General features: G+C 48.1%; 6 protein-coding genes across 6 annotated transcripts; all 6 read left to right on the top strand.

Annotated features, from left to right (window-relative positions):
- Nucleotides 1-153: 153 nt before the first annotated feature.
- Nucleotides 154-2,878, top strand: BX661DRAFT_175813 (acyltransferase ChoActase/COT/CPT). Its single transcript, XM_051534178.1, has 2 exons — nt 154-579; nt 882-2,878. Exons 1-2 carry the CDS (start codon nt 514-516, stop codon nt 2,751-2,753), a joined length of 1,938 nt encoding a protein of 645 aa, XP_051395331.1. The 5' UTR covers nt 154-513; the 3' UTR covers nt 2,754-2,878.
- Nucleotides 2,836-5,306, top strand: BX661DRAFT_202677 (acyltransferase ChoActase/COT/CPT). The gene has a single exon (XM_051538511.1). The coding sequence runs from the start codon at nt 3,129-3,131 to the stop codon at nt 5,055-5,057; it is 1,929 nt and encodes a 642-aa protein (XP_051395330.1). The 5' UTR covers nt 2,836-3,128; the 3' UTR covers nt 5,058-5,306.
- Nucleotides 5,307-6,209: 903 nt separating this feature from the next.
- BX661DRAFT_175807 (uncharacterized protein) lies at nt 6,210-7,968 on the top strand. Its single transcript, XM_051534177.1, has one exon. The coding sequence runs from the start codon at nt 6,560-6,562 to the stop codon at nt 7,829-7,831; it is 1,272 nt and encodes a 423-aa protein (XP_051395329.1). The 5' UTR covers nt 6,210-6,559; the 3' UTR covers nt 7,832-7,968.
- Nucleotides 7,969-8,544: 576 nt separating this feature from the next.
- BX661DRAFT_8771 (uncharacterized protein) lies at nt 8,545-10,319 on the top strand. The gene has a single exon (XM_051539548.1). The coding sequence runs from the start codon at nt 9,022-9,024 to the stop codon at nt 10,282-10,284; it is 1,263 nt and encodes a 420-aa protein (XP_051395328.1). The 5' UTR covers nt 8,545-9,021; the 3' UTR covers nt 10,285-10,319.
- A 342-nt stretch (nt 10,320-10,661) lies between these two features.
- BX661DRAFT_195503 (uncharacterized protein) lies at nt 10,662-12,341 on the top strand (the record flags this gene model as incomplete). Its single annotated transcript, XM_051537950.1, has 1 exon — nt 10,662-12,341. One exon carries the CDS (start codon nt 10,662-10,664, stop codon nt 12,339-12,341), a length of 1,680 nt encoding a protein of 559 aa, XP_051395327.1.
- A 2,373-nt stretch (nt 12,342-14,714) lies between these two features.
- On the top strand, nt 14,715-15,714 carry BX661DRAFT_175803 (uncharacterized protein). Its single transcript, XM_051534176.1, has one exon. It carries the CDS (start codon nt 14,799-14,801, stop codon nt 15,642-15,644), a length of 846 nt encoding a protein of 281 aa, XP_051395326.1. The 5' UTR covers nt 14,715-14,798; the 3' UTR covers nt 15,645-15,714.
- Nucleotides 15,715-15,845: the final 131 nt, after the last annotated feature.

The raw sequence follows: 15,845 nt of genomic DNA, 5'->3' as shown, positions 1-15,845 counted from the left end.
GGCTATTGCCTTATAGCAAATGAAAATGAGCTTGACGCCGTGCACATGCACGTGTCTGTCTATACGGCTTATCTTTTTAAAGAAAAGCAAGGCGTGGGGGCGGTCACGCATAGATATGATTGTGGCAATGACGCCTACCGCCGGATATAAAACGCCTCCGACACACTCCGAGCAAATTAGTACAGACAAGTGTTTTTCTTAGCTTCTTGCGTCCGGTTCTGGGCATAGTCAGCTATCACGCGCACCTTGTTTTCTTTTCACCACTTCAATACAAGGCGATAGATTGTCCAACTTGCTTATTTGGGGTCGACTTTCAGGCTCTCCAGAGGGAGGCGGGTCTTTCTTATTTCTTTCGCTTCGCTTCAGTTCCACACATTATTTCTTTGAAGTCTTTCTTGAGAACATACATATATAAAGTGTTTACCACTTTTTATTCACTTTCATTTATCACTTTCACAACCACACATATTAACACGCACTTTTCTTTTTTTCACTTTTTTTTTCAAAGCTGAAATGTACAGGGCAATTTCAACGCTAAAGCCGTCTGTATTCCGTCCACTCCAAAGAACCACTGCAAAGGTAGGCCCAGTGTTTTATTGTTCCTGGTTTTTTGTTGGTATATCAGTCTGTGCGCTTTATGTGGTTGCAGCTTGGTTTCAGGGACTGGTATAGCTGGTTAGAAGGTTGTGACGCATGACCCCCTTCTCTGTGTGTGGAGTCGATTGATCCGCTTGCTCCGGGAGGCTTTCTTTCACATGGGATTTGATTCTTCGCTGCGGCGCGAAGGAGCACAGCCTCCTATCCTCCACTCACTCACTCACTCAACCTTGTTTCTCAACTCTCGCTATACATCCGTTTTTCCTCTTCTTTCGAAATTACAGACCGCCTTCTCCGCCTATCCAAAACACCGCCAGTACACCAACATGGCCACATCCGCAGCCGAGCTGGTAAAGTCCAACCGGCAGACGCCTGGCAAGCTATTCGAGTTCCAAGCGCAGCTGGCCAAGCTGCCCGTGCCCTCGCTAAGCGAGACCCTGCCCAAATACCTGCGCACGGTCGAGCCCCTGGTCTCGGCCGAAGAATTCGCATACACCAAGCTCGCCGTACAGGAGTTCGCAGAGTCCGCTCAGGGCAAGGAGTTGCAGCGGCGGCTCGAGGCGCGGGCAGCCGAGCCGGGGCGCGCCAATTGGCTGGAGGAATGGTGGAACGACCTCAGCTACATGGGGTACCGCGACCCAGTGGTGCCGTATGTCAGCTACTTTTACTCGTACAAGGACGACGCACTGCGTCGCACGGCCACGGGGCGCGCAGCAGCGATTGTACGCGCAGCATGGGAGTTTCGGCGCCAGGTGATGACGCGCGAGCTGGCGCCCGAGGCGACAAAGGCCGGTGCGTTGTGCAGCCACACGTACAACTTCATGTTCAACGCCTGCCGCATCCCCGTGCGGCCGTCAGACACCGAGGCCACGTACGATCTGGCGCAGAACCAGCATATTATTGTTGCGCGTAACGCGCAGTTTTACGCGCTGGAGCTTGTGCACGACGGCCAACTGCTGTCGGCTGCGGAGATCGAGGCGCAGATGGACCGCATTGTTTGCGTGGCGGACGGCTCGGCGGCTGTGCCTGTGGGTGTGCTGACGTCGGATAACCGCGACCTGTGGGCGGATAACCGCCAGGCGCTGGTGGAAGCAGCGCCGGAGAATGCCCTGGTGCTGGAGCGGCTGCAGAGCGCGGCGTTTGTCGTGTGCCTGGACTCTGAGCAGCCGGTGACGCGCAAGGAAGCCCACCGGGTGTTCTGGCATGGCAACGGACGCAATCGTTGGTTCGACAAGTCGCTGCAGTTTATTGTATGCGACAACGCCAAGGCCGGGTTCCTCGGAGAGCACTCCAGCATGGATGGCACGCCGACGTGTCGCCTCAGCGACTACGTGCTGGATCAGACGCTCGGGGGCAAGGTCGAATTGGGCTCGCCCACTGTGCGCCCTGGGCTGCCCGCCCCAGAGCTGCTGCGCTTTGTGACGCCGCCCGCGGTTGTGCGCGCCATTGAGCAGGCAGCCGCGCGCTTTGACACGGTCACAGCGCAGCACCAGCTGAGCGTCGCACACCTGGGCTTCGGCAAGGACGAGATCAAAAAGCTGGGCTTTTCGCCCGACGGCTTTGTGCAAATGGCCATTCAGCTCGGCTACTACCGCATGTATGGCGCAAGCCGCGCAACGTACGAGGCTGCAACCACTCGTAGGTTTGCCCATGGCCGCACGGAAACTTGCCGTTCGGTGTCCCACGAGAGCGTGGCCTTCTGTCGCGTTTTCGCGGACCATGCGAGCGCGCCTGCAAGGCGCCTTGCTGCATTGCAGGCTGCCACCAGTGCACATGGTGCGTATGCCAAGGGGTGCGCTGAGGGTAAGGGCGTAGACCGCCATTTGCTGGGCTTAAGGCTTTTGATTGCGCCCGGTGAGGAAAAGCCAAAGCTTTTCCGGGATCCGGCGTATGCGCAGACGTCGCATTGGTACTTGTCGACGTCGCAGCTGTCCAGCGAGCACTTTGAGGGATGGGGCTTCAGCGAAGTTGTTCCTGATGGGTATGGTGTCGCGTACACCATTCGTAGGGACGCGGTTGTCTTGCATATTGCCAACATGCTTAATGACTTTGGCCTTAACTCTGAGCACTTGGCACATTATATCAATGAGGCCGCAATGGAGATGCGTGCTGCTGTGCTGGCTGCTAAGCTGTCGGCGCAGGGCCCCAAGCTGTGAGCCTCATAAATAAGCAGGATCAATCAATTAACCAATTAATATATATGGATATTATATTTTTATTTGAATATTTAAATATATGCGCAATATATACACGGATATGTGTAAAGTTGCTAAAATTTATTCATTTTTTGTTTTGCTTGACCTGCAACGCCACGCGTATTTGCCAATACTTTTTTCCACGCGCACATGACGATATTGGCATTTGCTTCTGGGCATTGTCTCTGCTTGCCAACCTTATCTGCGACTCGCCCCTCTTTCATTTTTCATTTTTATTTTCCGTTATACTTCATTGTACTTTTGTCTCTCTCTCTCTCTCTTTCTCTTTCTGTCTTTTCTCTTCAAGAAAAGGCCAAGTCGAATACGGGATAAAAAATGACCATGCTGAGCTCGCAGCCGCCAGCTCCACACGTGTCCGTCACAAAACCACCCCTACACGCGCAGCCCGGCGGCCCGAGGTTATGCGCAGAGAGCACCCGAAGCATTAACCAGCTCTCAGGCAAAATCTTCGCCCACCAACTCAGCCTGCCACGGCTCCCCGTCCCCCCACTCTTACAAACCCTTTCCAAATACGCGCAATCCCTAGAGCCACTGCTCTCCCCCGACGACCTATCCAAAAGCAAACGCATAATCAGCGAATTTGCGCGCTCAAGGCAAGCTGATGAGTTGCAAAGCCGGCTGGAGGCGCGAGCGGCAGACCCGGAATGTGCCAATTGGCTAGAGGAGTGGTGGGACGAGCTCAGCTACATGGCTTGCAGACAGCCGGTTATCCCCTATGTTAGCTACCATTACTCATTCAACAACGACCCCGGATGTACGCGGGCTAACCAGCGCGCGGCAAAGCTGGTTTGTGGAGCGTTGGATTTTCGCCGGATGCTCGTCAATGGGGTGTTGGAGCCGGATATGGCAAAGACAGGGCCGTTGTGCAGCCACAGTTACAACCATATGTTCAACGCATGTCGCATTCCCGCACGCCCCTCAGACCACTGCAGACTATCGTCTTATGCCCGAGAAAGTATTGTGGTTATACGGAGTAATCGCTTTTTTTCTTTTACTTTTGCGCACTCTGATGGCTCGTTATTGTGTGCTGACGAGATTGAGGGTGTTCTGGATCGTATTGTTGCCGCTGCTGCCACAAAAGATGACAGCGGCAATGGCAGCAATAATGTGGTTCTTCCTGTGGGAATCCTGACCGCAGATAATCGCGACTCGTGGGCAGATACCCGCCAGGAGTTAATGCGTTTGTCAGAGGAGAATGCCTGGGTGTTGGATGAGATTGAAGCATCGGCATTCGTCGTGTCCCTGGAGCCTGGTGCGCCGGAGAGCGCGGAGGAGTTCAGTCGTGCTGTGTGGCATGGGGATGGCCGCAACCGATGGTTTGATAAGCCCTGCCAGTTTGTCGTTTTCGATAATGCCCGCGCAGGGTTTAATGGCGAGCACTCTATGATGGACGGCACCCCGACATGCCGCCTAGTCGAGTACGTCATGGAATACAGCGAGCTCCAGGAGCAACAAAAGCAGCAGCAGCCAAAAATACACAAAGTTACCGATATAATCCCCTTTCATGAGCTCAAATTCACCACTTCTCCCGCCATCATCAAAGCAGTGGAGCGCGCCGAAGCGCTGTTTAACTCGGGTGTGGCACAGCAGCACCTTTATGTGCTAAACTTTGTGGCCTACGGCAAGGAACAGATCAAGCAGCTGGGTTGCTCCCCGGACGCGTACATCCAGATGGTCATCCAGCTTGCATACACGCGCCTCCACGGCATTGCGCGACCAACGTACGAGTCCAGCATGACGCGCCAGTTCCTCCACGGCCGCACGGAAACCTGCCGCTCAGTGACCACTGAGAGCACTTCATGGTGTCGGTCAATGGACACGGAGGCGTGTCCGCGGCAGGAGCGCATACGCCTGTTTCGCCTGGCATTAGATAGACACACAAGGTTGACCAGGGAGGCTGTCGAGGGTCTGGGCGTTGACCGCCATCTTTTAGGCCTGCGAATGTGTTTGCACGCTGACGAGGAAATGCCTGCGTTGTTTGAGGATTCTGCGTATGCGTACTCGTCGCATTGGTTTTTGTCAACGTCGCAGATTTCGAGTGAGAAGTTTGCCAGCTACGGGTGGAGCGAGGTGACGCCTAGGGGGTATGGAATTGCATATAATATTCGCCGCTTGTGTTTGGTTATCCATATTACGTGTATACGCAATGAGCATGGGCTTGATTCGGAGAAATTGGCTGGCCATTTTGAGACGGCTGCCATGGATGTGCGCGATATGATGTTGTCGGAAGGCAGTTTAAAATAAAAATTGTAATCGTTCACTCAAGTTCTGTCGAATGATTATTTTATTATTGTTGTCATAGTCGTCGTTGCCATCGATTAACGGACAGGACACGGTCTTTATATATGTATTTTACAATAATCCAATAATCCAATATACGAATGCATGCGCGGCGGAAAAGCAAAAAAAACAAAACAAAAAACGCTATGCTGATTTACTGCACGTGAAGTGTCAGATTTCCCCCTCCCTCAAAACAACCCCCAATAAACCAACATATATAAGTTGACACAACATTATATTTCGATTTGCTCACACCATGTTACTCTCAACCACACACCCCCAATTTTTTTTGAACGTTCACATGTGTATTTTCTTACATGTGCTTCTCTTTCACTCTCCCCGCATCTGTGATCTTTTCCGTTCATTGAGCGCCGAATGGGGGTGACAAAATATACAGAAAAAAGCTTGGTTGATCGACATGAGAAGTCTGAATGGCCTCACATCCAAAAAAGTGGTCGTATCACTTTGAAAAAGAAAAAGCCAAGATAACATATTTTGCAACGGCCCATGCCAAGCCGCACCACACGATGCCAAAAAGACTTTACTGCCAATTACGTCACTACATGCAAAAGGAACATCCCTTTTTTCTCCCTTTTTATACCGCTGCTCCTTTAAAGGCTATCCCGCAAATAAAAAAGGAAACAAAAAGTTGTGTTTGTATCATTTCTTTCTATGATTCTCGTTTCCGTTAGTGCGGCTTTGCAGATACCAAGCTTTTATTTTCTTGGAAGACCATTTACGGACTGTGATGAGAACGAGTATGCTATTTTTTTCCAGTTTAAAACAACTATTTTTGTTTCTTTTTTTTCTTCAATTTATCCCTGTTTTTATTTATTTATACGCTACTGCTGCTGCTGCTGCTGCTGCTGCTGCTTGCTCCTGGTTGTCCAACAGTATTTTTTTGTTGTTTCCTTTGTTCCTTTCCTTCCGCTTCTCCTACAGCACCTCCCCCTATTTTTGCTTATATTGACCTCATATTCGGTCATTTTCCTATATTCTTGTTCTGTTTTTCTTTGTTTGGTTAAGCACTATTATTTATACTTTATAAATAAGAAATAAGATCCGTATTACTATCTCTTTTATTTTGTTTATTATATTTCATATTTTATCTAATAGCGGCTGGTTCCCAATAGAAAAAATAATACAGTGCGATTTATTCATTCATTCGCTCACTATTTTGTTCTATTCACTTCAGTAATACCGAAATAAATAAACCACGCATGGTCCATTGTTGGTCTTTCAATAATTTTTAGTATTCTCGGCATTGTTTCTTTTTATAGCATTGCCGCACTTTATTTTTTCATAAACATAATTTTCTCTATTTTCATTCAGTCCATCTTTCACCATATCTTCGGTATTGTAACAAGACGCGTCTTATTTTTCTTCTATTTCCCATTTCTTCCTTCTCCTCACCTCTACCAATACCTCTATTTCCCCTCCCTCTTTAAATACTTTTATATTCTACAATGAAGATTTTTGGCTGCATAGTCGGTTTAGCTTTGCTGTCCGTTCAAGTATCCTGCCTGGAATCCCCGCCGGGTGCAGAAACTCTCGCCGCCTGCACAAACATAGCGGTGCGCAAGGAGGTGCGTTCTCTAACCTCCGCCGAATGGAGCGCCTACACGGAAGCAGCCAAGGCAGCGTACAATGACAAGTGGGTCGACTGGTTTGGCTACCTTCACGATCGCATCGCCATGCCAATTCACGGCAACTCCATGTTCCTCGTGTACCATCGCGCATTGACTCGGGATTACGAGAAGATCCTGCGCGGATACAATCCCTCTGTCAGCGTACCCTATTGGAACTCCATGGTGGATTACCAGAAGCCCGACACTTCGGCGGTGTTGAGCAACACGGGTGTTGGCGGCAATGGCCAGGGTGACGGTGGCTGCGTCAGTACTGGGTTTGCAAGCACCTGGGAGTACTCCTACCCTAGCAATCATTGCTTGCGGCGCAAGTACAATAACGGAGCCAGTATTTCCCCATGGTACTCGCCCGAGTTTGTCACTCATATCTTGCAGTCATCGGTGAAGTACTCGGATATTCGCGCAGGGCTGGAGAACTCCATCCACGGTGTGATACATCTGAGTTTGGCCGGCGAAATGGACACGATGTACTCGCCAGAGGACCCAGTTTTCTGGATCCACCACGCCAACATTGACCGCCTCTTCTCCCAGTGGCAGGCTGTTAACCCGGATGAGCGCACATACCAGATTGACGGTGCTGCTCCGGATGGCTCCGTTATGACCCTCAATACGCCGCTGGTCGGTGGCACCAGCAAGCCGACTTACACCGTTATGCGCCTGGGGTACGGCGACATGTGCTACACCTACGATACAATTGAAAAGGCCACCGCCGGCGATGATGCCTCCCTGCTTAAGCGCAATGTTCAGAAGTGCATCCCACGCCCGAACCCCGCTACCGAGGCCATCAAGCAACTGCCTGTGCACGTTCTCGAGAAATTCTACCCGTCTTTCGCTAATGGCACGGTTAACCCGCTGGAAAATGAAATGACTTCGCTCACTCCCCTGCATCCTATTGGTTACGATGGCACGTTTGTGCCAAAATCTCCTAATGAGGAGCTGCGTGGTAAGATGCCGGTGCCGGCGAAACTCACAGCAGAGTGGAAGAGTATGCAGAATGCCTGTGAGGAGGAAGTTAAGGAGCTAGAGGACCGCGCTTGTGCTATGGTTGAGGCTTTGAACAAGGCCAACTACCTCTCGCCTTATCTTTTCTAAAGATAATGTTTTTCCCTGTTTTGTTTTGATTTTGATTTTGATTTTCGTTTTTATTCTTCTATTTATCGTTTGATTGGCTAATAAGACCATTCTACATCTGACATTTGTCAGTTAATATATATTTGTATCCATTCAAATAACTATGCGTGTCCCTTGTAAAATCTGGTGATTTAATAGAGCCTTTTTTTTACTTTGGAAACTTTCGCTGTAAATTTATAAATTTGTATTGCTTTATATTGCGTAGGCTCGTGGCGTTACTAATTTAGCGAGTATTGCCGAGCATATGGCTTGAATTTGTTTTTTCATAATTGAAAAGCAAGTAAAATGCAAAAGCAAATGGATTCAAAGCATATGGCCACCAGGATTTTGTCCATCCCCGCATCTTTTCTTTATACATTTTTTTGCTTTATCAAATACACATCATATTTATCTCCGCGCTCTGTTTCACAAATACATGGCTTTTTCCCTTTATTATTGCTTTGTGCATAAGGCTTACAAATTAAACAAGTGTATTGGCCCTGCAGTTAATATTTACCGAAAGTAATATTGTCCATGGCATATTAGCCCTCTATCTCTCTCCTACCAACAAAAAAATGTGTGTGTGCTGATTTCCCACTTTTTGGGCAAATAATGTAAATTTTCTTAAAAATGAGCCATGATGCTTGCATGCAGACAATTTCAATGCGCACAGTATTAGTCTCCACATTAATGTTTTGGAATTATAAAAACACAAAATAACAAACGGCCATGCTATATATTCAAATTTTGTTAAGTTTTTAAAGTGCCCAAAATAAAAATAACACATTCCTTTTGTTATTTATTCTATTTATTAATGTAGGAACAACAAAGCACTGGCATTGTCGACAGAGTAATATTTAGGCGACCCGCTACGACCACCGCACCTTGGAAGAAGAGGCGTCAGATACTTGAAGCTTTTTATATTTTTCTTGTTCGTATTTAGTTCATCCGCCTTTAAATTTTCTATTTTGGCGATCTATATATCTATATATCTCTATTAAACTCTTTTTTGTACGCTATTGTTTTATATAAGGAGTTTTAATTTTTACAATTGACTTTGTGTTATTGTACGCTTATCTCTCCGTTCTCCTATTTCGTGACATTTTAACAAAAAACACATCCCATCCGGATTTAACTATCGCATCAACTCAGTTATTGTACACCTATCAACGATGGTCGGGCGCTTATTAAGGTACGTCTGTATCTTCGTTGTTGCGGCGTTCGTTGGCGAGGTCGCCGCAAAGTCAGTGTTCCCGATGCCGCGACTAGATGCGGTCTGCACTCGCACAGTGGTAAGAAGGGACATAGTTACACTCGCGCCAGCCGAGCTCGAGCGCTTCATTCGCACAGTCAAGGAGATGCACCGCCGCGGGTGGATGGATGGGTTCGGCAGCATGCACAATCACATTTCGCATCAGATCCACGGCAACGAACACTTCTTTGCGTGGCACCGGCGGTTCCTACGGCACTTTGAGATGCTCATGCAGGAGATTGACCCCGAAGCCATCCTTCCATACTGGAACTGGGGTACACACTGGCAGAACCCACTGACAGACCCAGTCCTGTCGAGCGCCTACTTTGGCGGTAACGGACGACCCAGTGACAACTGCGTTGTTGATGGAGCCGAGGAGCGCTGGGGTCGCAATTACCCAAAGCGCAACTGCCTGACACGCAAGTACCGGTACGGCACCAGCACTGGTGCGTTTTGGCCGATGCGCGCGGTGCGCGATGTGATGAATACTGCAGTGACTCATGCGCAGTTCCGGTCGCGGATCGAAAACGGACCACATGGAATTGTGCACTTGGGTTTGGGCGGCGACTTTGAAACTATGTGGGCGCCGGTCGATGTGTTGTTTTTCATGCACCACGCTATGCTCGACAAGGTCTGGGCCGAATGGCAGTCTCGCGACCAGATTCGCTTCCATTCAGTCGACGGCTACGACGCGTCGCGTCAGCCTGTTATGGCCAAATCGCTCATGCCGTTCTACGGTGAGGAGGTTGGGACAGCCCTGCTAACCAACGGCCCTGGCTACTGCTACATCTACGATGACCTGCCTGCCCCAGTTGCTGTAAAGCCCAGGCGTGCTGCTAGGGTCGCATTCAACGCTGGACTTAACACTACCTCTGCTGAATATTATCACCCGTCAGCACTACCACTGATGCCTGCTGTGGCCGCTGGTCATATTATTCCTACTGTTCCTGCCAGGTTTGTCAAACCCGCTGGAAAGGCGCTATTTGCCAAGGAGGAATCGCCGGAGAGCGCGTTGATCGAGGACTTTGCGCCGCCGCCGCCACTAAATGAGAGCTGGATGGCGAAAATGAATGTGGATGTCGAGGAGGCTGAGCGTATGAACCGTTTTGTCAACAATGTTGTTGCGCAAATCAACGCTGAGCGCAGGCAGGGCAGCAATGCTGATGCTCAGGATCAAAACTGAACTCCCCCAAGAAAAAACCTGCATTAATAGTTTCTGGATCCATGTCTCTTTTTGTGTTCTGCTTTTGTTTTATAAAATTCCAATTTCAATTCCAATTTTTCTTCCTTTCTTTCTCTTTCACATTTGAGACACTTCTTGGCTCAACTTTTTCTTTGCTTTTTTTTACCCCTGAAAGCACTCCCAGTTTAAAGAAGCGGTTTATTTCTTTCTATAATAGGCTTTTTTGCGCGCATTTCCTCCCTTTCTTTCTTTTTTGACAAGGTCTGGAACACATTTCCCGGTATTGATATTCTATTTCACAACCTGCTACCAATCTATATTTAAATTCAACTAAACTCTCGGCTTTAATCGAACAGCCACAACAACGTATAATAAAAATGTCATTTGCACCCGCACAACTAGTCGGCGGCCGCGTGCAATTCCCAGCGTCCCAACAATCAACAACGAATCGACTCGGACGTGCCGATTACATGACACCAATGAGAAACAACGCGACTACAGTGGGCAGTACACCCTTGCGCACGACGGTACGCCGTACAACGCAGTTTGAACCCGAGACCAATTCGAATCCTTTCACGCCGCGCCCAGACCGTGGCATTACATCGGCCGGGTCGCGCACACTCACGCGCTTTGGCGCGTCTGTGGGCAATGCTGAACGCGGTGGTCGTGGAGGTCTTTATCAGTTGGGCCTGGCCGGCAACACGAGTGGTGGGGATAATGGGCTTACGCAAAGGGGCGTGAGCGGGGATGGCAGCGAGTACGCCATGTTGGGCGCTGTGGGCGGATGGCCATCGTCAGAGGTCCAGGCGAATAATATTGTAGCGGGCGTTAATATCGGTGGTGATAGTTCGAGGATACCGTACTCTCGGCCTCGCTCGCCGGCGCCCAGGTCGGCGTCACCCCACAAGAGCTCGAGGATGCTGCCGTCGTTCTTGTTGGGCTCTGCGCAGACTTCGAAGACGCCTGGTACAGCCACTTCAGCGTACCCGCTTGACTCTGCGCTTTCGTCGATGCCCACGACCGCCAACTCATCCTTGATCAGTGCCGGCACCGCTCGCCCTTCGATCCAAATGCCGCTTTCATCGCGACCCATGTCTCCTCGCACGTCGCGTCGCGTGAGCGGATTTGGCTCTAACGATATGCTCTCAAGCGCATATATTTCATCTGCAGTTGCAAATTCTGGCTCTGTTGCCGCGGGATTGTCTGCCCTGGACGACGCACCGCCGATCATGACGCTGGATGAAATAGACGCTGGGAAACCCGCTGTATTTGACCAGGATGACCATCGCGACGCTGCTTTGCCCGCTGCGTCGTTGACCAATGAGGACCCGTTTGCGCCGCAATCGGCGGACAACGCTGGTCCTAGCTCTGGTTCTGGCTCTCAAAGCCGGAGTGCTTCTCAGGAGTCCGGAAACAGCCAGGACTACAACGATGTCAAGATCAGGTCAGTGGTAATCAGTGGCTTGCCGGCAGACACAGAGTCCAGCACGCTCAACTATTTTAGGGAATTTGGTGAGGTGTTGGCGTTTGACGTGGTGCCGTCGGCGACCTCTAACAGCCTGGCGATCTTGTACTCCGAGCCCTGGCAGGCACAGCGCGCTATCAGTCAGGGCGATTGCAATGGTCGCGTCCTGCTAGCCGGCCGCACCCTGATGACCATCGCTGCCGCAGACTCCACAAGCATCAACATACTATTTGCCCAAGTCTTCCCAGGCCGACCGTTGCCGTCGTCTGCCAAGCCACTTGCCACTGGACCATTCACTTTATCAGAGGCATTATACGCACAGTCTCCCCGGAAACAACAGCTATCAGCCCAGTTGCAGGAAGTCGCAGGAGACGGGCACAACGTGTCCGGGGCAGCCGCGATGGACATATCGATGAGTGCGTCACCGTTTAAGAGATCATCTGCTGCTCGTTCGTCGAGCGGGCCGTCAGTATTCCCCGCCAGACCCTCGACGACACTGGGATCGTCGGCATCCATCTTGAAGGCGCCCACGGCTCCGAAGGCGAGGAATGGGCTTTTCCAAAGTGCCATTGATATTCTGTTTGGGTGGTGAAAAAAGTATTTGTTTTTGGTAATAATTTTTTTCTAATATGTTGCGAATATTAAAACGTTATTTCGTGTGTGGCAAATGCTTAATTTTCCAATGTGTGTCTGTTAGAATAGGATACGGAAGTACCCACATCAACGCTACACTACACCCACACAACGATAGAGGCTAGGGGTTACGCTAGCGGAATAACGCAAGCGTAACATTTGTAATATCCTTTTCTCTTTTGCAATTTAATTGCGTGCCTCTCAATTGGGTTTGTGCCCACAATTTAGTGAGCACATGTCTAATAGATCCATCGAGATCTATTTTGCGCCCGCTATTTCCCCGCGGGCACCTTGAATCATGAGCGGAGCTGGCGCTCATGAATTCCCCCCTGATAGGGACTTATGTTCTAGTGGTGCGAATAGATGTAAGACCTCTTTTTTATCCCCATTCCTATCCCCCACTACTACTTGCTCGCAGCTGTCATTTCTGACGGAACTGGCGCCAGAAGTCAACGAGAAGGAACCGATATCAAAGGTATGGAGCCTGCACAAGTTCGATCCTACAAGAGCAAAAAAGATACAGCATGTTAGCAGTACAATTGTTTTTACTTAACCGCAGTTAATATCCATACAAGATATTATCTGATGTCCGCCCCTAGATAAAAATATGCGAAATGATATGAAGAATCTATCCACAAGAAAAAAGTAGGCAGGTGGGCGCGCCTTCTTTTATATGATTTTAGAGCAACGATTTCCCCTCTCTTCTCGTTTTTCTTATATTTCCTTTTTTTGGCAGCAGTCTCTGCGAAACCCACCCTGAAAAGGCATTGTGCAAACCCCGTCTGGCAACCTGACCAAGCGGTTCTAAAAAATACGCATATTGACTGTGAGTAAAAAAACAAGCTGAATAGCAATGGTCCGAGCCGGCACTCTATATTGAATTAAACCAGTTGGCATCAGAGCTGTTGCTGCTTCTTTCAGGCGTAAAGTATTATTACATTTGTGTTGGTAATTGTATTCAGGCTTATTGTATTTTTTTCCACACACAATGGAAAAACACCATTTTTGTTTGTTGGTGGATATGCACGAAAGAAAACAGGGACAAGCATGCAATTGCCTACCCACTGTGCCCAACCCAGCCTTTGTTTTATATTGGAGCCAGCATGACCCAATATTTTTCTTCCTTTAATAACCGCTTATTTTGCAAGCGGGATAACAATTGTTTTTTGCCAAAAACTTTGGGGTGTAATGTGGCGGGACAAAACAAAAAACAATAAACAAATAATCTGTTCACTTTTGCCACTCGAATTTTGAATATGATTAAGCAAACGAGAGAAACATCGATGACCACAAAACCGTGCAAGTACACAATTTCCTAGCTACACTGTTAATAAAAAAGGCCTATAGACTGGAATTGTCAAGTCTTGCGAGCCAGTTGAAAATATTTTGTTATTGACAATTAGTTTTAAGAGTGTGGCAATGACAACACAGCGCAATACAAACGTCCCATGCCTTTGTTACAAACCGAATAGCTGTTATTTTTACTTAATAAGCGCTTTTGGTGCCAAAAAAGATAAATCAAGGACAGCCCATTGTTCTTGCTAAACCCTCGGTTATTTTTGGCGTGACAGCACAGCCTGCCTCTTTCGCTTATTCTTGTTTCTGTTGGGTTGCTTTATGCGCAAAATTTCAATTACCGTGTGCTGAAATCATTGTTTTGTTTAATTCAGACATTGTAGTTGGATCCCCTCGCACTTGCAAGGAATATAAAAAACTCACAAAGAGGAAAGGCATTATTCAACGCCATCGCTGTTCACGCACTTGACAGCAATAATTGAGAGCTGCTTTTTTATTTCGACTGCCAGGTTGGATAGCCAATTGCGGATCCACGTGGAAAAAGATCTGCGGGTTACCAAAATGCAATAGCAGAAAAGGCAAAGGTTAATTAAAAACAAGACATATACAGCATGCACATAAACATATAGAATATGACAAGCGCATATAGCGTTTTTAGAAGGAAAAATATTTGTTGCAAGAGGCCACAGCGTGGGGGGACAAAGCATGGATGATTTTACTTGTTGCGTGGTGTTAGTGGTCCGATACAAACAATGGTGATTTTTGATTTTGCGGTGGCAGCTAAACAGTCCAACTTTATCCGGAGTGATATTAACAGAAATAATAAACTGTGCTTTAATTGAACGCAAATCCGTTATTTACTTTATTTTCAAGCCACCAACCGAACATGTGCTTGTGCCAATCAGCCGTGAATGAGGCCAAAAAAGCAGTGCACATATCAATGGTATCAAAATTTATCGCTGTCAGGAATAGCCAGTGGAATAAATAAATTCCACCCGCCCCGTTTACTGCCTTCTTTGTCTTTTCTTCACCAACTACCCTTTTGGCAATCTGTTTTCTCATACTCACTAACAAACGAACACTCATATTCTTCAGTCTAGTTATTTATTCACTTTACAAAATGTTTGAGGATTTTAGTATCATAAGCAAGGAGCGCACCTTCATATGCCATGCTGCTGCAGATGCACTCGTCAAAATACTTCAGGACGATTTTTCCTTCAAAGGACGCGTAAAGACGGCGAACTGCGTCTGGCATGCGGGTGCCTACCACGAATATAACCCGGCGATGATCGCGTATATGCCACATCAGACATCGGTACAACACGCCGAAAACAGTGTAATTTACCATCGCATGGCTGAAGTTGGATTTTCACATGCTTGGCAGCTCATGAGGCTAAACAACGACATCGCTAGTCTAAATTGTAAACTAGCTATTGATGAGGCTATGACAATGGACAATGATGCGCCAGTTTTGGAGCTAAACCCTCGGTATATTAACCCTGGAAACACCCTGGAAGTAAGCCGTGCAACCGCCAGTAAGCGGCATCATACTGACAAGCTTAGCGGCAACCATGATAACGCTTACACAAGCGTGTGTGCAAACTTTGGGTCTCAGCGGGAGCGTGTTGACAAGTTATACGATAATGTTAAACGCATTCGCGCGTCAATGGCAAAAGCAAGAAATAATTTGTCAGAGAGCAAGCGGCAAATGGGTATTTCTAACAATGCTAACCAGCAGCAGCGGGGTGCATATTCCCAGTGTACTGAACTTGCGAATAAAAATGCGATAATAAAAAGTGGTGCTCACAATTTGCATGGCGTCTCCCTGTCGACTGAAATAAAAAACGTGCTGGTCGACGAAATGGAGACTAACTTTAAGCTAATGGCTGCCAAGAGTGACTCTCTCCGAAGCATAGTTCGCACTATAAAGCGTGAGACTAACAGGATGGCCACGCTTTACAAATAAGCTAATGCGAGTTCGGGTTCGAGATGGCAAAGTCAGTCCAATATGATTGGTTTAGTAATTTAATTTTTTTATGAGGTGATTTAAAAATTAAGCAATGTTCTCTTAAATCTTGCATGTTTGAATTAATTTGATTATTCCAAATTATATTGCCACAAACACATAAAAATGTGTTGCAAGTGGTAGATATTGTTTAGCCAGGAT

Source organism: Kickxella alabastrina (genome assembly GCF_025024165.1).
Source record: "Kickxella alabastrina strain RSA 675 chromosome Unknown BX661scaffold_1, whole genome shotgun sequence".
Lineage (NCBI taxonomy): Eukaryota > Fungi > Kickxellomycota > Kickxellomycetes > Kickxellales > Kickxellaceae > Kickxella > Kickxella alabastrina.
Note: the sequence above shows the minus strand (reverse complement) of the source record. Positions and strands in the feature narration are given on the sequence as shown.

Excerpts from the sequence above, each read along its gene's own strand:
- BX661DRAFT_175813 (XM_051534178.1), top strand. The coding sequence starts at position 514 with ATGTACAGGGCAATTTCAACGCTAAAGCCGTCTGTATTCCGTCCACTC. Across the intron at positions 580-881 it reads TCCAAAGAACCACTGCAAAG|ACCGCCTTCTCCGCCTATCC; the intron begins GTAGGCCCAGTG and ends TCGAAATTACAG.
- BX661DRAFT_202677 (XM_051538511.1), top strand. The coding sequence starts at position 3,129 with ATGACCATGCTGAGCTCGCAGCCGCCAGCTCCACACGTGTCCGTCACA.
- BX661DRAFT_175807 (XM_051534177.1), top strand. The coding sequence starts at position 6,560 with ATGAAGATTTTTGGCTGCATAGTCGGTTTAGCTTTGCTGTCCGTTCAA.
- BX661DRAFT_8771 (XM_051539548.1), top strand. The coding sequence starts at position 9,022 with ATGGTCGGGCGCTTATTAAGGTACGTCTGTATCTTCGTTGTTGCGGCG.
- BX661DRAFT_175803 (XM_051534176.1), top strand. The coding sequence starts at position 14,799 with ATGTTTGAGGATTTTAGTATCATAAGCAAGGAGCGCACCTTCATATGC.